The sequence below is a fragment of the Anastrepha obliqua genome, chromosome 4 (assembly GCF_027943255.1).
Source record: "Anastrepha obliqua isolate idAnaObli1 chromosome 4, idAnaObli1_1.0, whole genome shotgun sequence".
NCBI classification, from domain to species: domain Eukaryota; kingdom Metazoa; phylum Arthropoda; class Insecta; order Diptera; family Tephritidae; genus Anastrepha; species Anastrepha obliqua.
Genome location: NC_072895.1, coordinates 58,989,623 through 59,006,271, shown reverse-complemented (window position 1 = coordinate 59,006,271; position 16,649 = coordinate 58,989,623). Strand labels below are relative to the sequence as shown.

Here is a 16,649-nt window from a genome sequence, read left to right as displayed (position 1 = left end):
AATGGAGAAGGGGAGAACGTCAATTTCAAATTATTTTAAACTGTTACAAACATTCAATAGTTTTTCAGAATGAAATCAAATGCTCACCAAATCCTAATGTTTCGCCAAAGTTGTGCAAAAACTCGAAAACCATCAGCAAATCGGCCATAGCTTGACCGGGCAAACGATTGCCACCGATGCGTTCCAATTCTGCTAACTCATGAGGATGTGTAACTTCAGAGTCTTCTTGTGGTTTTCTGTGCAGAAAGAGGAAAATTAAGAGTTAAAACAAAACAGTTTGTGTGATCAAAAAAAACCCGTTGTTCACTTCATGCGTTGTTTTTTTCTTCTTGTATACAACTTTGTAATTTTCTGCTTTTCTTTTACTGAATTTAATTTTATGACAGCACCTCACCTTATTTGTGCCAAAATTTCTGAATCACGCTTTCTAATAGCCATGCGCTTCTCACGCAATATCAGACGATCTAAAATCATTTGATGTTTCTTCTTTTCACGCTCTACAAATTTACGACGCGCCTCCAGCTGGCGCACAAGTGCCATATGTTGACGGCGGCGTTCACGTTCCTGCAGTAAAGAAAACGCACCAGGTAAAAAAAGAAAAATCGTTCAGTGATTTGTGGCGAGAAAGTTTCGAAAAAATATTTTACTCACCAATTCGGCGGCAAGTAATGCTTCTTTCTGTTTTTGGAGTTCCTGTAGGTGAAATTAACAAAAAGGAAAATTTAGTATTTATAATTTAAATGCAAAAGAGTGTAAAATATACAATATTTAAAATAAAGCCAAACGATTCAAGCAAAAATACTGAAAAGTCGGAATTGCAAAAGGAAAGTTTAAGACCGAAAATCATTACTGCTGCACTTTTACTATAAATAAAGAAAGGTAATTTCAAAAATCTCTTTTAAAAACTAATGCAAATTTTTATTTTGTGATTATTTTAAGGGGGGACCCTCATTTAGACGGTCGAAAAATGCATCATTTTTGGGAATTTTTTTCTCAGGTAAAATAACTTCAAACGTTTTGTAATTCATAAAGTACTTTAATAAATGTCTTGACTGTCTACAAAAATTTTCGGAGAAGAAAAAAACATTTTAAGTATGGAAATATACACCTCGTCCATGGCACCTCATTCTATCTGTGTACATTCTAGCGCTCTGAATTTTTTTCTGAAATAAAAAAACCAAATTTTTTTTAAAACTTTAGGATAATACCTTCGATGTGACATTTTGATTTAAAAAAAAATGTCGAAATTGATATTTTTTACCCAGTTTTATGTTAAAAGTGATTTTTCATGCATAAAAATTGACTTTAAAATTACAAAAAAATATGAAAATCTTTTTTTTTTTTTAAACACTTAATGTCACATTGAAAACAATTTAATTATCTTTAAAATGAGCTATTGTAAAGCCTGATTGGTTCAATACAGCGTTCTCAATTGTGTACACAAAATCGAAAAATGATGTTTCGAGAAAAACGCGTTTAAAGTTTTGGATACAGGCGATCAGGCCACCCGTCGCGTCCTGTTAAAAATTTTGTCACTCCTTCAAAAATACAGATATCGACTTGAAATTTTGAAAGTATATTCTTAAATAGTTGTAGAATAGATTAAAATTATTTCCAAAAAATCGATTTTTTTGACCCGATAAATGAGGGTCCCCCCTTAATGCCGCGCCAAATATATTATATTAAATAAAACCAAAGTTTTAGAAAATTTAAAACTATATCAAAAAAGTAGAAATAAGAGCAGCCAATTTCGAAAAAAAAAAAACAGAAAGCTACTACTACACTACTAAGCGTAGAGAAAAGGTACTCAGCTAATACCTGTTCTTTAGCTAAAATAGCTTCTTGTCGTTTCTTTTCTTTTTCCTAAAGGAAAAAATAAATAAATAAAAATTGTATAATTAATATTCAATATCGTTTCAATTTTAAGTCCGCAATTGTGAAAATGTATAATATATGAAAATATATTAAAAGAATTCTCCATCGCCTTTTGAAAATACGAAATTGTGCAAATGAAAAGGTTGCAGCAAATTTTCATAGAATTCCACATTACCTGTTGTTTCTTGAGCAGCTCCTCTTGCTTGATGCGTTCTAGTTCTTCTTGACGCTTCTTGCGTGCCTGCAAGGAAAAGACAAAGAAGCACAGGAATGAGTAAAGGGGGGAAAATAAAGGAAGTGAGTGCAAATAACTATTTGTTTTTAACTTTGAAAAATTTAGATTAATAACGATTGTGTGGCGCGTGATGCCTCGGCGGAAGACATGTAGACTGCGTTAAACCCACTTTTAACAAAAATTCTTAGACAAATTTTGATTATGCAGTTTAATAGCAAATCGAATTTTGATATTTTGGATAAAGTAAAAGTTTTAAATTGCTCCAAAACCGCATAGATTAAAAAAAATTGTTTAACTGTAGAGAAAATGCACAAGACCACTGCGCAAAAAATTGAATTTAATGTATTTTGGACTAAAATATTTTTGCAAAAAAAATTTTAAGTGGAAATTCAAGTGCACTGAAGTTATGTAGGCAATATAGTATCAGATAAATATGCATGTCTCGCAACGTCGTTGCTTTTGACGAATAATTTAACCCTGGAACGTCGCCCCTATTTTTGGTCCATAATGCCAACAATGGACTATATTTTCATGTTTAATTAATTTTTAATCAAAATTAAAGCAAATACTTTATAACTTAAAATTTAAAGCAAAACATGCGACGTTACCGAAACGATCCAAATTTATATCCGGCCAAGGACTGTCACTCCAGCAGAATTCTCCGTATGTAAGTATGGGGAATGTTTATGCTGCTATAACAACAACAACAATGAAAGCATGCGACGACTACACTACGCCGACGAGATCCAGCACAAAACAAACAGACACCTACTGGACCAGACAGTGTTTAGACAGACATTAAACGACGTTCACCGGGAGACTGTTCCCTACTTCATAAGCTCCCGTCCAGTGAATGCCATAATCGGAGTCCAACCACCACCTAAAGCAGATGAAGAGCTCCAGTTTCCCCGTGAAACCCGCGTAACACTGGCACAATTACGCTCTCGATATTCTAGCAGGTTAAACTCTTACTTATCCAGAATTGACTCCGACATACCAAACATATGTCCGGCATGTGAAGGCACCCCGCACGACACTAACCACCTTTTCACATGCCCTTTAAAACCCACTCATCTAACATCCCTCTCCCTCTGGACGCAACCTGTCGAAACAGCAAATTTCCTGGGCCTACCTTTAGATGAGCCTGACGAAGACGACCGTTGATATACTCTACACTGACGGGGCTTCTCTTACTGCTACAACAACAAAAACAACAACGAAAACATGGCCGTTCCCGCGACAGTCGGTTCTACGCAAGCGTAACGACCCGGATTTATATCCGGCCAAGGACTATCACTTCAACAGCATTTCTCGTATATGCACGGGGAATATTTATGCTGCTACAACAACAACAACAACAACAACATGACACAGCTTGAAAGTATCTTAATCACTAAAAAGAATTCTAACAGCGTCAAATCTCATGATCGTGGTGTAGAATTCACATCAGTGCGTTGCGAAATAATATTTTAAAACCCTTTCCGTAAAACTCCTTTTATTCAGTAGGCAATTTCTAAAATTTCTATTAGTAGTCCAGAATGACTGAATTTCAAAGTTCACACATCGCAGCTGTCATACAACACCTCTGTACGACTGACTAAAAGCGTTAAATTCAAAATATTTGGTCTTAATGGAACACCGAATATCGCCCCCAAACTGTCTCAGCATTACTGGATTCTCTAGTAAGTTTGCATTTATGTCGTAAAAATTCTGGTGATTGAGTTATTTAGCATCTCTCTATAATATCCATACTCAATTGCTGTATGTATGTATTTGCTCCTCCCCTTCACTAGCCATAACTCACCTCAATCATTTGCTGGTTTTTTAACTCCTTTTCTTTTCGTTGCTGCTCAAGCTTCTCGTTTTTTTCCTGCCGTGCTTTTTCTTTGTTGCGCGCCATCTCTTCTTTTTGTTGCTTTTTTGCATCGCGCATGACCTGTTGTTGCTTAGCGATCTCAATACGCTGTTCCACATTCAATGTTTGACGCGTAAAAATTTTTAAATCCTCCAAGCGCTTGGCTACATCTTCATCTGTCATGCGTATGTATTCGCCATCGTTGGCATATGGCGGAGGAGCGGGCTGCAAAAATGAGCCAACAATAGCACGGGATGAGAAGCTGAAATTGTCGCGCGTTAGCTTCGATGGATTCTTCTCCAAATGCTACAAAGGAAATGTGTAAATTTAAATTATCACACTCGCACAAAATTTAATTTCGCACAAAAGAGGTTAGAAAAAGTTGTCTACAAACTCACAGAGATCACTTGACCAATGTTCTTGAGCGCCACTGTGCTACCGGGGGCATAATACACCACCTCCCCGCGTATCTGGCCCGCTTTGGTTAGCCCACGTATGACTGTTTCACGCTTCCAACCCAAATCGAGCGGCACGCGCAACTCGGTCACATTTAGAATGTTTGCATCTTCACTCTCAGATTCGGAGAGACCACTTTCCGCCGCGACGCTTTCAGAATCTGTGGAAAGGTCCAGTTGTGCGTTCGCTTCATTTAGCGCCTGTCGAATTTTTTCCTGCAATGTGTAGTTTAAACTATTTGCCAATTGTTTAATTGCAATTATTCACACTTACCAAATCGGCGCCTTGTTGGAGCAACTGTTGTGTGGCTAGCATTGGTTTTATACCCACTGCACGTGACTGCGCCAACAGCGAAGCAACTGTGTTCTTTTTCGGCTTAGACACGCCACGCCCCAGGTTGCGTGGTCGCCCCTCCTTAAACGGCGGTTGTCCTGACCGATCACCACTGCTTCCCCCACCGCTGGAACCGGCCGAGCCACTGCTTCCCGTATTGCCACCGCTGCCGCCGGCACCGCCACATGGTAGTGGGGTGGTGCTTCCGCCGCCCAGCGCTGCAGTTATCGAGGTCAGACTTTGCAAGCTATTCGAACCACCGCTTCCTGAAGGAACCGCCACAGTGCCGCCCATATTTACTGGGCTGCTGTAGTCACTGCTGCCACCGATCATAGATGATGCCATGGCACCTGCAGAACTCTGCTTGTCAGCTGGTTTCATTGACAAATTCAACGGGGCATCGTAGTCCTCGATCATTATGGGATTAGCAGCTGTACCGATCAGCGCCGATGCTGCTGCTGCGGCATTACTTGCCGTTGATGTGGCAGACGATGATGATTTCATACTGAGATTCACACCTGCGCCGCTGCTATTGTCGCCCGTCAGATCGAGCAAGTCTTTATTTTTATTTGATAAATTGTAGGCGCCATTTGAGGTGATCGTGGGCGGTAATTTTATCACTTCCACGCGATCTGTTGATGAGTCACGACTATTACTGGACGTAGCACTTAGTGAGGTTGGACCCATCGAATGTGGATCTAGACGCCCAGTGCTGCTTAAGCCTCCAACACCACCGACACTGCCGAGACCACCCAGGCCGCCCAAACCGGGAAGACCCATCGGTGCCCCCATGCCAAGACCACTGGCACTTAGTGCAGCTGCAGCAGCCGGACCACTTAATTGTCCAAGCGCAGCAGCCGCAGCCGCTGCAGCTGCGGCCGCTTGGGCTGCCGAACTTGCATTTGTACCGCCAACACCAATGCCACCGAAACCACTAGCGGCTGCCATATTCAAAGCGTGCTGATGTTGCTGTTGTAATTGTTGTTGTTGCTGCTGTTGTTGCTGCTGCTGCTGTTGCTGGGCTTGTTGTTGTTGTTGCTGCTGTTGCTGAGCCTGCTGTTGTTGATGTTGCTGTTGCTGCTGCTGCACCTGTTGCTGGTGTTGTTGCTGTTGGGCGACATTCACCGCCGCCGCCATTGCTGCATACTCCATTTCGAGTCTAGCCCGCTTGGCCGGGCTCAGACCTGGAATTGCCAGCAGAGAGGAGAGTGCATTTGTTGTGGCGTCTAGCTCTTGTTTTTGCAATTGTTGTTGTTGTTGGAGTTGTTGTTGTGCAAGTAATTGTTGTTGTTGTTGTTCGTCTGAAATAGTCTTTTTACGACCACGCGAAGTAGTACCGGGTATTTTTGGTCCCACAATGGACGACGTGTACTTGATAATCTCCGTATCGGGCGGCAGGCGTACACCCAGCAGGGATTGATGATCACTATGAGCCGAATCCAAGAGCGAGCGGAAAAGTTGAAAAGTATGAAATAAAAACCATATTAGTAGAATGAAATGGTACTTTGAAGACACACAGAGTTGCATTCCTGGTGCGAATAAAAAGTACGTACGAGATAAAATAAACAAAATAAAAGCGATGAATATTTGTGTGATGGTGACTTTAAGACAGCGAGAGTGAGAGAATTCCATAAATGTACACGAGCCAGTATTTTTGGAAAAGTTTGGAAAACATTTTGCTCTAACAACGTTTGTATGTAAATTTGGAACTTCAATTTAGTTGGCATAATGAAAATTTTACTTTCCAGCGAAACAAATGGATGTTAGCATGCTGTGTGAATCGTTTACCCGATTAACTGTTAAATTATAAGACTTTGAATGTACATATGTATGTATGGAAATATATATCTGTGTCCAAAAATAAATTCTCCATAATCAGAATTTCAATGTAAAAGCCTCGTGTGAAGATATTATTGCATTTTGGTCACAGATAAACAAATGAGAATATGCGTATGTATACAACAACAATATCAAAAGAGCCATTAACAAAAAGGAGGATCTTACTTTCCTTCCAGTGCAGCACTACGTAAACCAAGGAGTATTTTTTATGAGTGTTCAAAAGTGATAAATTCATTTGTTTGTGGTGGAAAAACGTACCAAATGCCGAGAATAAAAGAAATGCAGAAAAAAATTATAATTAAAGTTAGAAACCAAAATTGCACTAAAACCCAAAATATTTGCAAGCGCCACACCATACAAAATAAAAAGTTATTAGCACTGCTGCACACCCTTATAAACACCCTTCATTACAACTGCCACACTCATACTGCTCTCATAAATAACAAAAATGTAGCCCAATATTACAACAATATTCCCCGCTAACTCACCTGAGTATACCCGTTGGCATGTAATCCTTGCCACCTTTGCCACCACTTGCCGCCGCCGAGGCTGCTGCTGCTGCAGCGGCCGCAGCTGCTGGATTGGATGCAGCAAACGCATTCATTGCCGCTTGCATACTTTGCTGCGGACTCATGCCGAGTGCGCCGAATTGTGAGAGCGAACTGAGCGCATTTAGCGAAGCGTTGTTTTTGTCCCGCTCCGCTTTGCTGCTCGAAGCCGAACTGTTGCTGCCAGCACTACTCCTAGCATCACCCATATTACTGCCTCCACTACCCATACCGCTGCTGGCGCCCAATGAGCCATGCGGCGACATTAACGCATTGATGTGGTGCGCCGTTGAATTGCTTCCACCAACATTGCCGCCTAGCGCACTCAAATGATGCATTGCCGCATTGCTGACGCTGCTCATTGAAGAGTTTTTATTTGAGCTATTGCTGCTGTTGTTGCCGCCAAGGGAAGTGGAAGCTCCACTGGACATGCCTAAGCCACTGCTACCACCACCGCTGCCGCTGCTACTGCTCTGATGTGACTGTGTATGGTGGTGCGATGAGGATTTCTTCGATGATGAGGAACTGGAAGAGCTACCAGATGCTGCGGCCGCTTGCATTGCCATCAGTTCTTTATGCAGCTGCACCGGATCGTATGCCGAACCGGGCGGTGGCGGTAGAACTGGACTCACCGACGGTTTACTATAGCTGGTTGAACTCGACTATAAGATTTAGACCGACACAAATGCATTAGGAAGATTACACAAATTAAAAACAATAAATGCACACATCAACACACGAACTCACTTTATACGACGAACTACTGCCGCCGCTGCTGCCACCAACACCAGTGGTGTTGCCTGTACTGCCACTACCAACCATACCCATCGAGGTGGGATTGAGCGATCCACCAGCACCGACCAGTCCGTGCATACCGGCCAAGGCGGCGGCAGGATTAGCACTTACTGCTGCTGCAGCTGCCGCCGCTGCTGCGGCAGCTAGATTTTGTTGTTGCTGTTGTTGTTGCTGCTGCTGTTGCTGACGTTTCTCTTTGCGGGATTTGCTCGATTTGCTGCTAGACGATGAACTGTTGCCACTGCCGACATTGCTTCCACCTGCGCCAGCGCCCAAAGCACCGACACCGCCCCCAGCGCTGTTCACACCTGTACCGCCTGCACCGGTTGCTCCACCTAGGCCCAGTGCCGCTGGACCAAAAGCAGCCATTACATCGGGATGCGCAAACGGTGACAGACCAGAAGCTTGCAGACGGGTGAAGTAGTCTTGAGCTGCCAGTTGAGCCATAGACCACCAACCTGTCGAGGCAAGAGAGAGAGAAAAGTGAAAAAATGTAAGAAATTGAAGATTCATTTAAGTCTGCTTCACTGCAGGAGTTTAGTTTTATTACAATAAAAAAGTGTTATTTACATAAAAAATTAGATGAGATATAAAATTAAATATTAAATGAAATAAAAAAGTAAAAAAATTAGGTATTCAAATAAAATAAAAAAAGTAAAATGAAAATTTTACATTCAAATCAAATAGAATAAAATTAAAAAATAGAATAAAAAAGAAAAAATAAAATAAAAATAAGTAAAATAAAATAAAAATAAGTAAAATAAAATAAAAATAACAAAAGATAGTTTAAATGAGAGATTTCCAATAGTTTTTCGTGATTTGAACTAATCGAGAAAAAATACGAAAAAATGTGGTGCATTCGTTGTATTGGGAAAATTTCAGGACCAAAAATTATTAAAAATCAACGAAAATTTTAAGCCACTTCAAACTTGCACTCTATTAAACTTTATTATAAATTTAATGGGCTATAAAACGGCATAAACAAATTAAAGTTTGAAATTTCGATGAAATTTTTTTCGAATTTTTATAAACCTTATATAAAATTAAATATATAAGGAAATATATAAAGGAAAAGTTTTCAAAACTGGTCAAAATATCGCGTTTCTAATTAATAGTCAACGTGTGTATGTATGTACAATATATTCGTGATGTCTCATACATACATATAAGCATTTAAGAAAATTTTTACTGAAATTTTTTTTTTTTTGTTTTTAATGAAAAGGAAATTTTTTGAGTTTGATGTAATTTTTGTTTAAAAAGATTAAAAACAGAAAGAAATAAATATAAACAAATATGTATGTACATACACATAAGTTCATGTATACACACTTTCAAACTTCAGATCCAACACAGTTGGGTAGGTGATGCATCTAGAAATGTGAAGTCATGTACTGATATTTATTCTAGGAGCGTTTTCTTCAAACGACATCTTATCGTAATTGCAAATGCGTTTGCTGTTTCACTCCCTACAGAAATTAATTTCATTTGTTACATGAAAGAAGTATAGCAAAGTTACAATTCTACCCGGAATTCGAACTCATGGCTATCGAACGCAAAGCAAATGTGTTCACCAAAGTACCACAGGCGCGGCGAAAAAACCCGATCAAACAGAGTAGTAGTTGGCATTGAACAAAACACCCTACAAGAACTGGTGATGATGGAAACTAACACATACACATTTTGTTTACTAATACATATGCAAATTCATATTTTTACTTTGGATATGAACTAGGCAAAATGAGAACATACGACTCTTTTTTTCATTTGTTTTTCATTTAGAAAAAGATACTCGTATATGAAAGGTGATAAAAATAATTCCAGAACTCATAACAGATAATAACACGTTCACGCCGGCGCGTACCACCGGTGGCTCGCACAAGTCTGCTTCATGGGGCGGCGCGTACCAGCGGTGGTCCGCACAAGATTGCTTCATGGGACGGCGTGTACCACCAATGGTACTTTATTAGACGGTACCTATGAAATGAGAAGCCATAAACGACTACCCTTATGAAAAAATTTCGTTTTATATAACCTGCAATCGCTTCCGATAGAGCGAAAAGATGTAAACGTTGCCGTCTGTGGGCGAAGACCATGAATAACAGCGCCGGCGGGAACGTGTTAAGCATTGGAAATTAGATCTGTTCATGAAGCAAATAGTTTGTAAGAGTTCTTACAAATTATCACGTTCTGGTGTTCATGTACCCAAAAAACTTGCAAAGTAGGAGAAAATGAGAGAGCAAAATGACATTTAATTTTGAGGGTAAGTTGCAAGTTTTTACTGGATAAATTTTTACTTGTAAGAATTTGCAAGTGGAAAAACAGCTGATTGGTAGCTAAGGTAAAATTTTAATTCAAAGCAAAAGTAAAACTTAGCATAAATTAAAATGTGCGAATTGCAATTGAAGCGGAGCCACGAATAACGTTTTAAAAGCCATTTTTTGCAAAACGTGTTTTTTTTTAAGATTTCCGTTACTATTACTCTCTTGCATCTCTAAAGCATCAAATAAGTTAAAATTTCGGACCATAAGGCAATTAAAAAGCAATTAGAAGAAGTAAGTCCGTGGAAGAAAGTTGTAAGTTACACGCAAAAGTTACGATCGCAATTGTCGAAGGTAATTGATAAGTGTAACCGAGGTACAAAAAGGAAATTTAATGTTGAAAAGTGGAGTGATAATAAAAACAAAAAGCTTAGAAATAGTGGAAATGCATATATAACCAGGAAAAACAAAAGTATCCCTAAAAAAAAGACGCTCAAGAACAAGTAATGTGGAAAAAGGTTTTAAGTGTAGTTGCTGTAATTTTATTTTATTTAATGTTTTTATTTAGGTTTGTGATTGCCGTTGCTATTTCAATTGCGAAAAATTTAGTGTTAGTCAAATAATGGACTATTTTTTCAAATTCTATGAAAAAAATTATAATGAACAAACGGTTTTTTATCGTCTTTGATCGAATTGAGTGAGAATTAAAAGCGCAATTTCATATCGTACCGTCACTGTAAACTACTTTTTGCAAACAAAATTTATATAAGGATCCTAAATGCAAAATTACCGAAGCTAGATTGCTTCAGATTTCTACTGATTATCCATGATCGTACGTTTCAGTCTTAAGTTATAGCGCGTCAAAGATGGAGTCCATCAAGCAAGAAATTCGTCATATTTAACGTTTTTACTACCTTAGAGGTAAAAATGCAACGAAGGCGGCAGCAAAAATTTGTGAAGTTTATGGGCCTGATACTGTAACGAATCGCACAGCAAAGCGTTGGTTCGATCGTTTCGTTCTGGTGTTGTAGAGACTGATAAAATCGTTGAAATTATCCAAAGAGACCGGCATGTGAGCATTCGCTCTATTAGTCAGGAACTAGGTGTAGACCACAAAACCGTTTGGAACCATTTGCAGAAGATTGGATTCCAAAAAAAGCTGGATGTTTGGGTGCCACACGTGTTGACGCAAAAAAATCTCTTGGACCGAATCAACGCTTGCGATTCTTTGCTAAAACGGAGCGAACTTCACCCATTTTTGAAGCGGATGGTGACTGGCTGTGAAAAATGGATCACGTACGACAACGCCAAGTGGAAAAGATCGTGGTCGAGAAGCGGCGAGCCGGCCCAAACCATCGCCAAGCCCAGATTGACCGCCAGGGAGTTTTTTCTCTGTGTTTTGTGGCATTGGAAGGGAATTATCCACTATGAGCTGCTCAACTATGGCCAGACCCTTAATTCGGTCTTCTACTGTGAGCAACTTGACCATTTGAAGCAGGCGATTGACCAGAAGCGGCCAGAATTGGTCAATAGGAATGGTGTTGTGTTCCACCAGCACAGCGCTCGTCCTCACACATCTTTGATGAGAAGGCTAGAAGCTACGGAAGCTCGGATGTGATGTCCTATCGCACCCACCATATAGTCCGGACCTGGCACCAAGTGACTATCATCTCTTCCGGTCCATGCAAAACGCCCTTGGTGATACCAAGTTGGCCTCAAAAGAGGCTTGCGAAAACTGGTTGTCTGAGTTTTTTGCAAATAAGGAGGGGGGGTTTTATAAAGGGAGGATGATGAAGTTGCCTTCTAAATGGCAACAAGTTTGCGAACAAAACGGGGCATATTTGACTTGAATCGGATAATTTTAAGTACGTTAAATAAAGCGTTAAATTTGGATCACAAATATGACATTTCTTTTTCCCCAACCCAATATATAAACCTTTTACTTGAAAGAGCACACTTACACCACGATGGTTTTTCGCCCTATTTATGTGACCGTCAAAAAACATTCGGAAATTAATATTTAAAAAAGCAGTAAACAAAAAAGATAGGTTGGAAAGTTATTGTGTAAAAGGGCTCAAAGCTATATTCACAGTTTTTGGAATAATTTCATTTCTGTTTTGAACACATTTTTGTTTTGATGCCGAAGTAACGTTTTGTATTAAATAAATAAACTGTACGCAAAAAAAAAAAAAAAATATTTTTGTTTGCGATAGTAACATTTTGCATGAGTTCCTACAAACCGTATTGCTCAATGGAACAACGTTTTAAAAGCCATCAGTATAGATGCTGTGCATAGTGGAAAAACGTTTCAACTGCTGTCGCGCTTGGAATATGAAACGTTTTGCCACTGAAAAAAATTTTTAAATGACCGCTTACTTGTAATTTGAAATTAAAATTCCCAAATTTTTTTTTTTCGTATAAGTTATTAATGTCATTGTTTTGGACAAGTCAAAAATACAGGAACAAAAAACAATCACAAAGCCTCCAAAAACGTTGTTTGTCTTTCCTGTAAAAAAACGATTTTGGCATTTACAACGTTATTCAAAGCTCCGCTTCAATTGCTGATGGAATGTCCTTCATCTAACATCGATGATGAAATGGCGCAAATTATTGTGGACAAAATGAAATCATGTGATTCCGAAGCTCGCTATTTTGCATTTTATGTGCTTCATTTTTTTTTTTTTTTTTTTTTAATTTAATACGAGGTAGCTCAAGTGAAAAACATTTTAATTTTTGTGATTTTTGCTGCCTACAATTAATCAGCTGTTGGTAAAACTTGCAAATTGTTGCTGGTTTTGCGTTCAATTAAGTTACTGGCAACTTACTGGTGAACTTTTACATGTACAGACCTATTGCTGTGCTATTAATAATTAAAAACTAAACTTTTCTGATCGCTGAAAAGACGAAAATAACGGCGCAGATCAAATTAATGTGTGAATGCAAGGTGACCATTCGAAAAGTAGAGCACTCAGCCAGCTTGCTTGCTTTGCAGTCCTATAACGCGCTGCAAGGGTTCACAAAAAAAAAACGGAAAGTGGTACGAATAATATTAAAAATATGGAAAAATCTTTTATAAAATGTAAGACTTGCATAATCAAAATATTATATAAGAAATACATGCATATGTGTATTAAATGAAAAAAGATGTAAATAAATTATAAAAAAAAATACTTTCGTCAAAAGCTGTACAAAATTTTATTAATAATCCTTCACAACCTTAAAAAACTTAAGGCACTGCTATTTCAATGTTGCACACAAAAACGGAAAGACGTAAATAAAACTTTACACATCTAAAATCCCTTAACCCTTCGTAGACATTTGGTATTGAAATTTTCTTTTGTATGATTTATGGGAAAATAATAAATGACTCCGAAATATTTGCTATTTTCATGTATACATACGTAAATGTACTCGTATACACTATAAAGTTACAACGATCGTACAGTTTAACTCACTTGCTGGGTGCAGGCTAGCCAGACTAGCTGCTTGGGATGCCGCCACCGCCATGGTATTCTGATGATGATGTGACGCGGCGGCCGCTGCAGCTGCCGCTATCGAATAGCGATCATTTGCCGCGCTAGCCGGGTTCTGCAATAAGCCCAGGCCGGCTGCCGCAGCGGCATTAAATTGCGAATTAAATAGCGGATTGGAAGCGGCTGCGGCGGCAGTTGCTGGATCGCGACCCCAGTAGGCTGCATATTAAATTACAAAAATTATGTCACTTAGCATTTGGACACAACAGTAAAACAATTTTAATATAAACACTTACCAAATAAAGAGGCGGCATCCAACAATGCGGAGGGATCGTGCACACCGGCTCCACCGCCCCCACTGGCGCTAGAGCCGGCCTTACCACTGCCGCCACCACCCAGACCGACGCCGACACCCGATTTGCCATCGCTACCGTCGCCGCCGGCATTTTTGTCCATGTTTTTCATCAAACTGGATGGATGATTGCTGTGGGGTTTCTTTTTATTGTTGCGTTTAATTTTGAAGGCTTTTCTTTCGACGTTTGCACAAGAGGAATTATATTTGCTAACAACGCCTTGCACGCCACAGTTACTTGAAAGTTGTCAAGAAAAAAATTTCGTTAAATGCTATTTTCCTTCGAACAATATATTTTATATATTCCTGGGACTCCTTCCCCGCTTTTGTTGCCAAATGTGCGTAATGTCAATTTGCTTTTTATTTCCACCTTTTGTAGATTTTGTGCGCTTCCAGCTGCCTCAATTTTACTCCCACAATTTATTAGTATTTATTTATTTACTTTTTACTTCGCATATTTCTACATTTTTTAAATTCTTTGACAATAATACAATTACAGATACAGATTTTCACTGCGTTCCTGTCATTTTTGTTGTAGCTGTAAATAGAAGAGTGGAAAAATGCAAGTCAGTAAAATAAATTAGATGAGGGAACTATTTTTACTACATATATAAAAACAAAAAGTGTTTGGTATGAGTACTTGTATGAGTTCGAGTTTGAGTTAGAGTTTGAGTTCGAGTATGAGCTGCCGAGCAAACAAGTTGGAAACGTGTACCAGACAAGTCTGCCAGAACAACGACCAACGAGTTCGCTTCAAACAACTGGCCATTCAACACGTTCGACAAACAAATTTGGTAGCGCACGTTTTTGTTTTCTTTTCTATCTTCCACACTCATTCGCTCGCTCTGCATGGCTGTTAACTGGCATAGCGTCTCATTAACTCTCTCAGCACTGTTGCATTGAGAATTCTGTCTCGCATTGCCCGTGTAATTCTCAATTTTAAAATAGCAGCAGACACAACACTAACCACACTACTCATAGCCCCAACAACAACCACGTTACGAGAGTTTAATATAAAAATAATTTCACTTCGACTGCAGCAGTCTGCGTGTTTTTCTTTTCAAGCCTAAAAATAACTTTGTTGCATAAATAAAATTTAATTTTTCATAATCGAGCTACTAAAAGTTCAAGGACGTTGTCATAACACAACTCAAGGTCAAGTTCACGGATGTATATAAATCTTGGGTATACATACATATGTATGCGTGCATGAGCATAGAGTATGTATGTATGTAAATTCTATAATTTGGATAGTGCGGGTAGGTCAAGGTTGGGGATTCGTAAGATCGCTTGGGGAAGTGAAGAATCTTATTATTTTCTTTTGCTTTTGTAACTTAAGAATGTAAAGAAAGAATAAATAACTAAAATATGTTTTCAACTATAAATTTGTATTGTGTTTTTAATCAATATAAAAATATTTGTACATGGCCAAGCCATTCCCTCAAATTATGTGGTGGGTAGATAAAGTTCAGATCCGACCAAATAGAAAGAACGATTCTAATTATTTTATTTATTATAATTTATTAAAGAACTAAAATCTCATAACTAACGAGGCGAGCGGTAATTTTAATCAGAGTTTTTGGAAAATTTTCAAGTATCCAGTTTTCCGCTCACTGGGTTATGATATAATAAAGTGCAAGCATAAGTGGCTCAAAAATCGTGTTGATTTTTTAATTTTTTTTTGTTTTTGCATACGGAGTTGCACAGTTTCTCCATAAAAAGAATTCGAGCAATCGTTGCATGAAAAGCTGCATAAAACCTTCACTTTAAAGCCACGTTAAACTTGCACTTTATCACCAACCAACTGGGCAATAAAATTGCACACTCGAAATTTCTAAAAAAATTTAAAAACAAAAAAAAAAAAAAAAACACGCTCGAACTTCTTTTAGATACAAACCGGAAAGAAACTTTATATCTGTAGTTCATGACACTTGAAAGCTAACAGAGTTGCACTACGGAGTATTATTATTATTATATTTAAATTCAGGTGTTCGTTTTGAAAACTTATTAAAACCTGCATACTCCACTAAAACATTACAAACTCTGTGAGTAGTAATATGGAACAAAATAAAAAATCTCCATACAAAAATTTTGTGGTTTAGGGCACTGTCGGAACTCGTTGCCGACCTCCAAAAATGCTTTTATTATAAAAGCTTTCACACATAAAATTTTTTCTTTTTTAAAGCTTAAATAACAATAGAATTGTTAAATAAACAAAAAGATAACGCAGCGCTAGCAACGGAGGATTTCAGCTACACATGAAATTAGTTAAGGTATGAACTTTAAAAAAACCGCATGATACAGAAAACTGACTAAGGAGAATTTTTGACACTACTATAAAATGTAGACAGCTCATTTTCGAAAATAGTCCTTTAGGCTAACGCTCATATCTGCAACCTTACTTAAGTTAAGACAATATTATTGATGCATTTAAACAGCTAATTAAATGCGAAATGCGAAATGAAGTACAAAAGTTACCATTTGAAGTGCATGTTCGGGTTACCACCTCTTTCATAAACAGTAGATTGTGAAAAAATAATAATAATTTGAATAGATTTATTTCTGGTGAATATATGTGAATAATGATTAAAAATATAACAAAAATAATGAAAAAAAATAATAAAAATAAT

The 16,649-nt window shown here is 38.3% G+C and overlaps 1 protein-coding gene across 7 annotated transcripts in view; it reads right to left on the bottom strand.

The window, feature by feature from the left end:
• Window positions 1–14,458, bottom strand: part of LOC129244732 (uncharacterized) — a 34,940-nt gene extending 20,482 nt beyond the window's left edge. For 3 of the 7 annotated variants that reach the window (XM_054882528.1, XM_054882533.1, XM_054882534.1), the window contains exons 1-13: window positions 13,964–14,452; window positions 13,650–13,886; window positions 7,889–8,394; window positions 7,082–7,803; window positions 6,759–6,776; window positions 4,695–6,180; window positions 4,364–4,636; window positions 3,915–4,271; window positions 2,051–2,116; window positions 1,819–1,863; window positions 652–693; window positions 395–564; window positions 88–236 (exon numbers count right to left, since the gene is read on the bottom strand). In XM_054882528.1, the coding sequence (XP_054738503.1) occupies window positions 88–236; window positions 395–564; window positions 652–693; window positions 1,819–1,863; window positions 2,051–2,116; window positions 3,915–4,271; window positions 4,364–4,636; window positions 4,695–6,180; window positions 6,759–6,776; window positions 7,082–7,803; window positions 7,889–8,394; window positions 13,650–13,886; window positions 13,964–14,132 (4,240 nt within the window). In that variant the 5' untranslated portion in view covers window positions 14,133–14,452. Of the gene's footprint in view, window positions 1–87; window positions 237–394; window positions 565–651; window positions 694–1,818; window positions 1,864–2,050; window positions 2,117–3,914; window positions 4,272–4,363; window positions 4,637–4,694; window positions 6,181–6,758; window positions 6,777–7,081; window positions 7,804–7,888; window positions 8,395–13,649; window positions 13,887–13,963 lie in introns of all 7 variants that reach the window. The other 4 variants (XM_054882529.1, XM_054882530.1, XM_054882532.1 and 1 more) reach the window with 4 other exon arrangements.
• Between the last annotated feature and the right edge of the window lie 2,191 nt (window positions 14,459–16,649).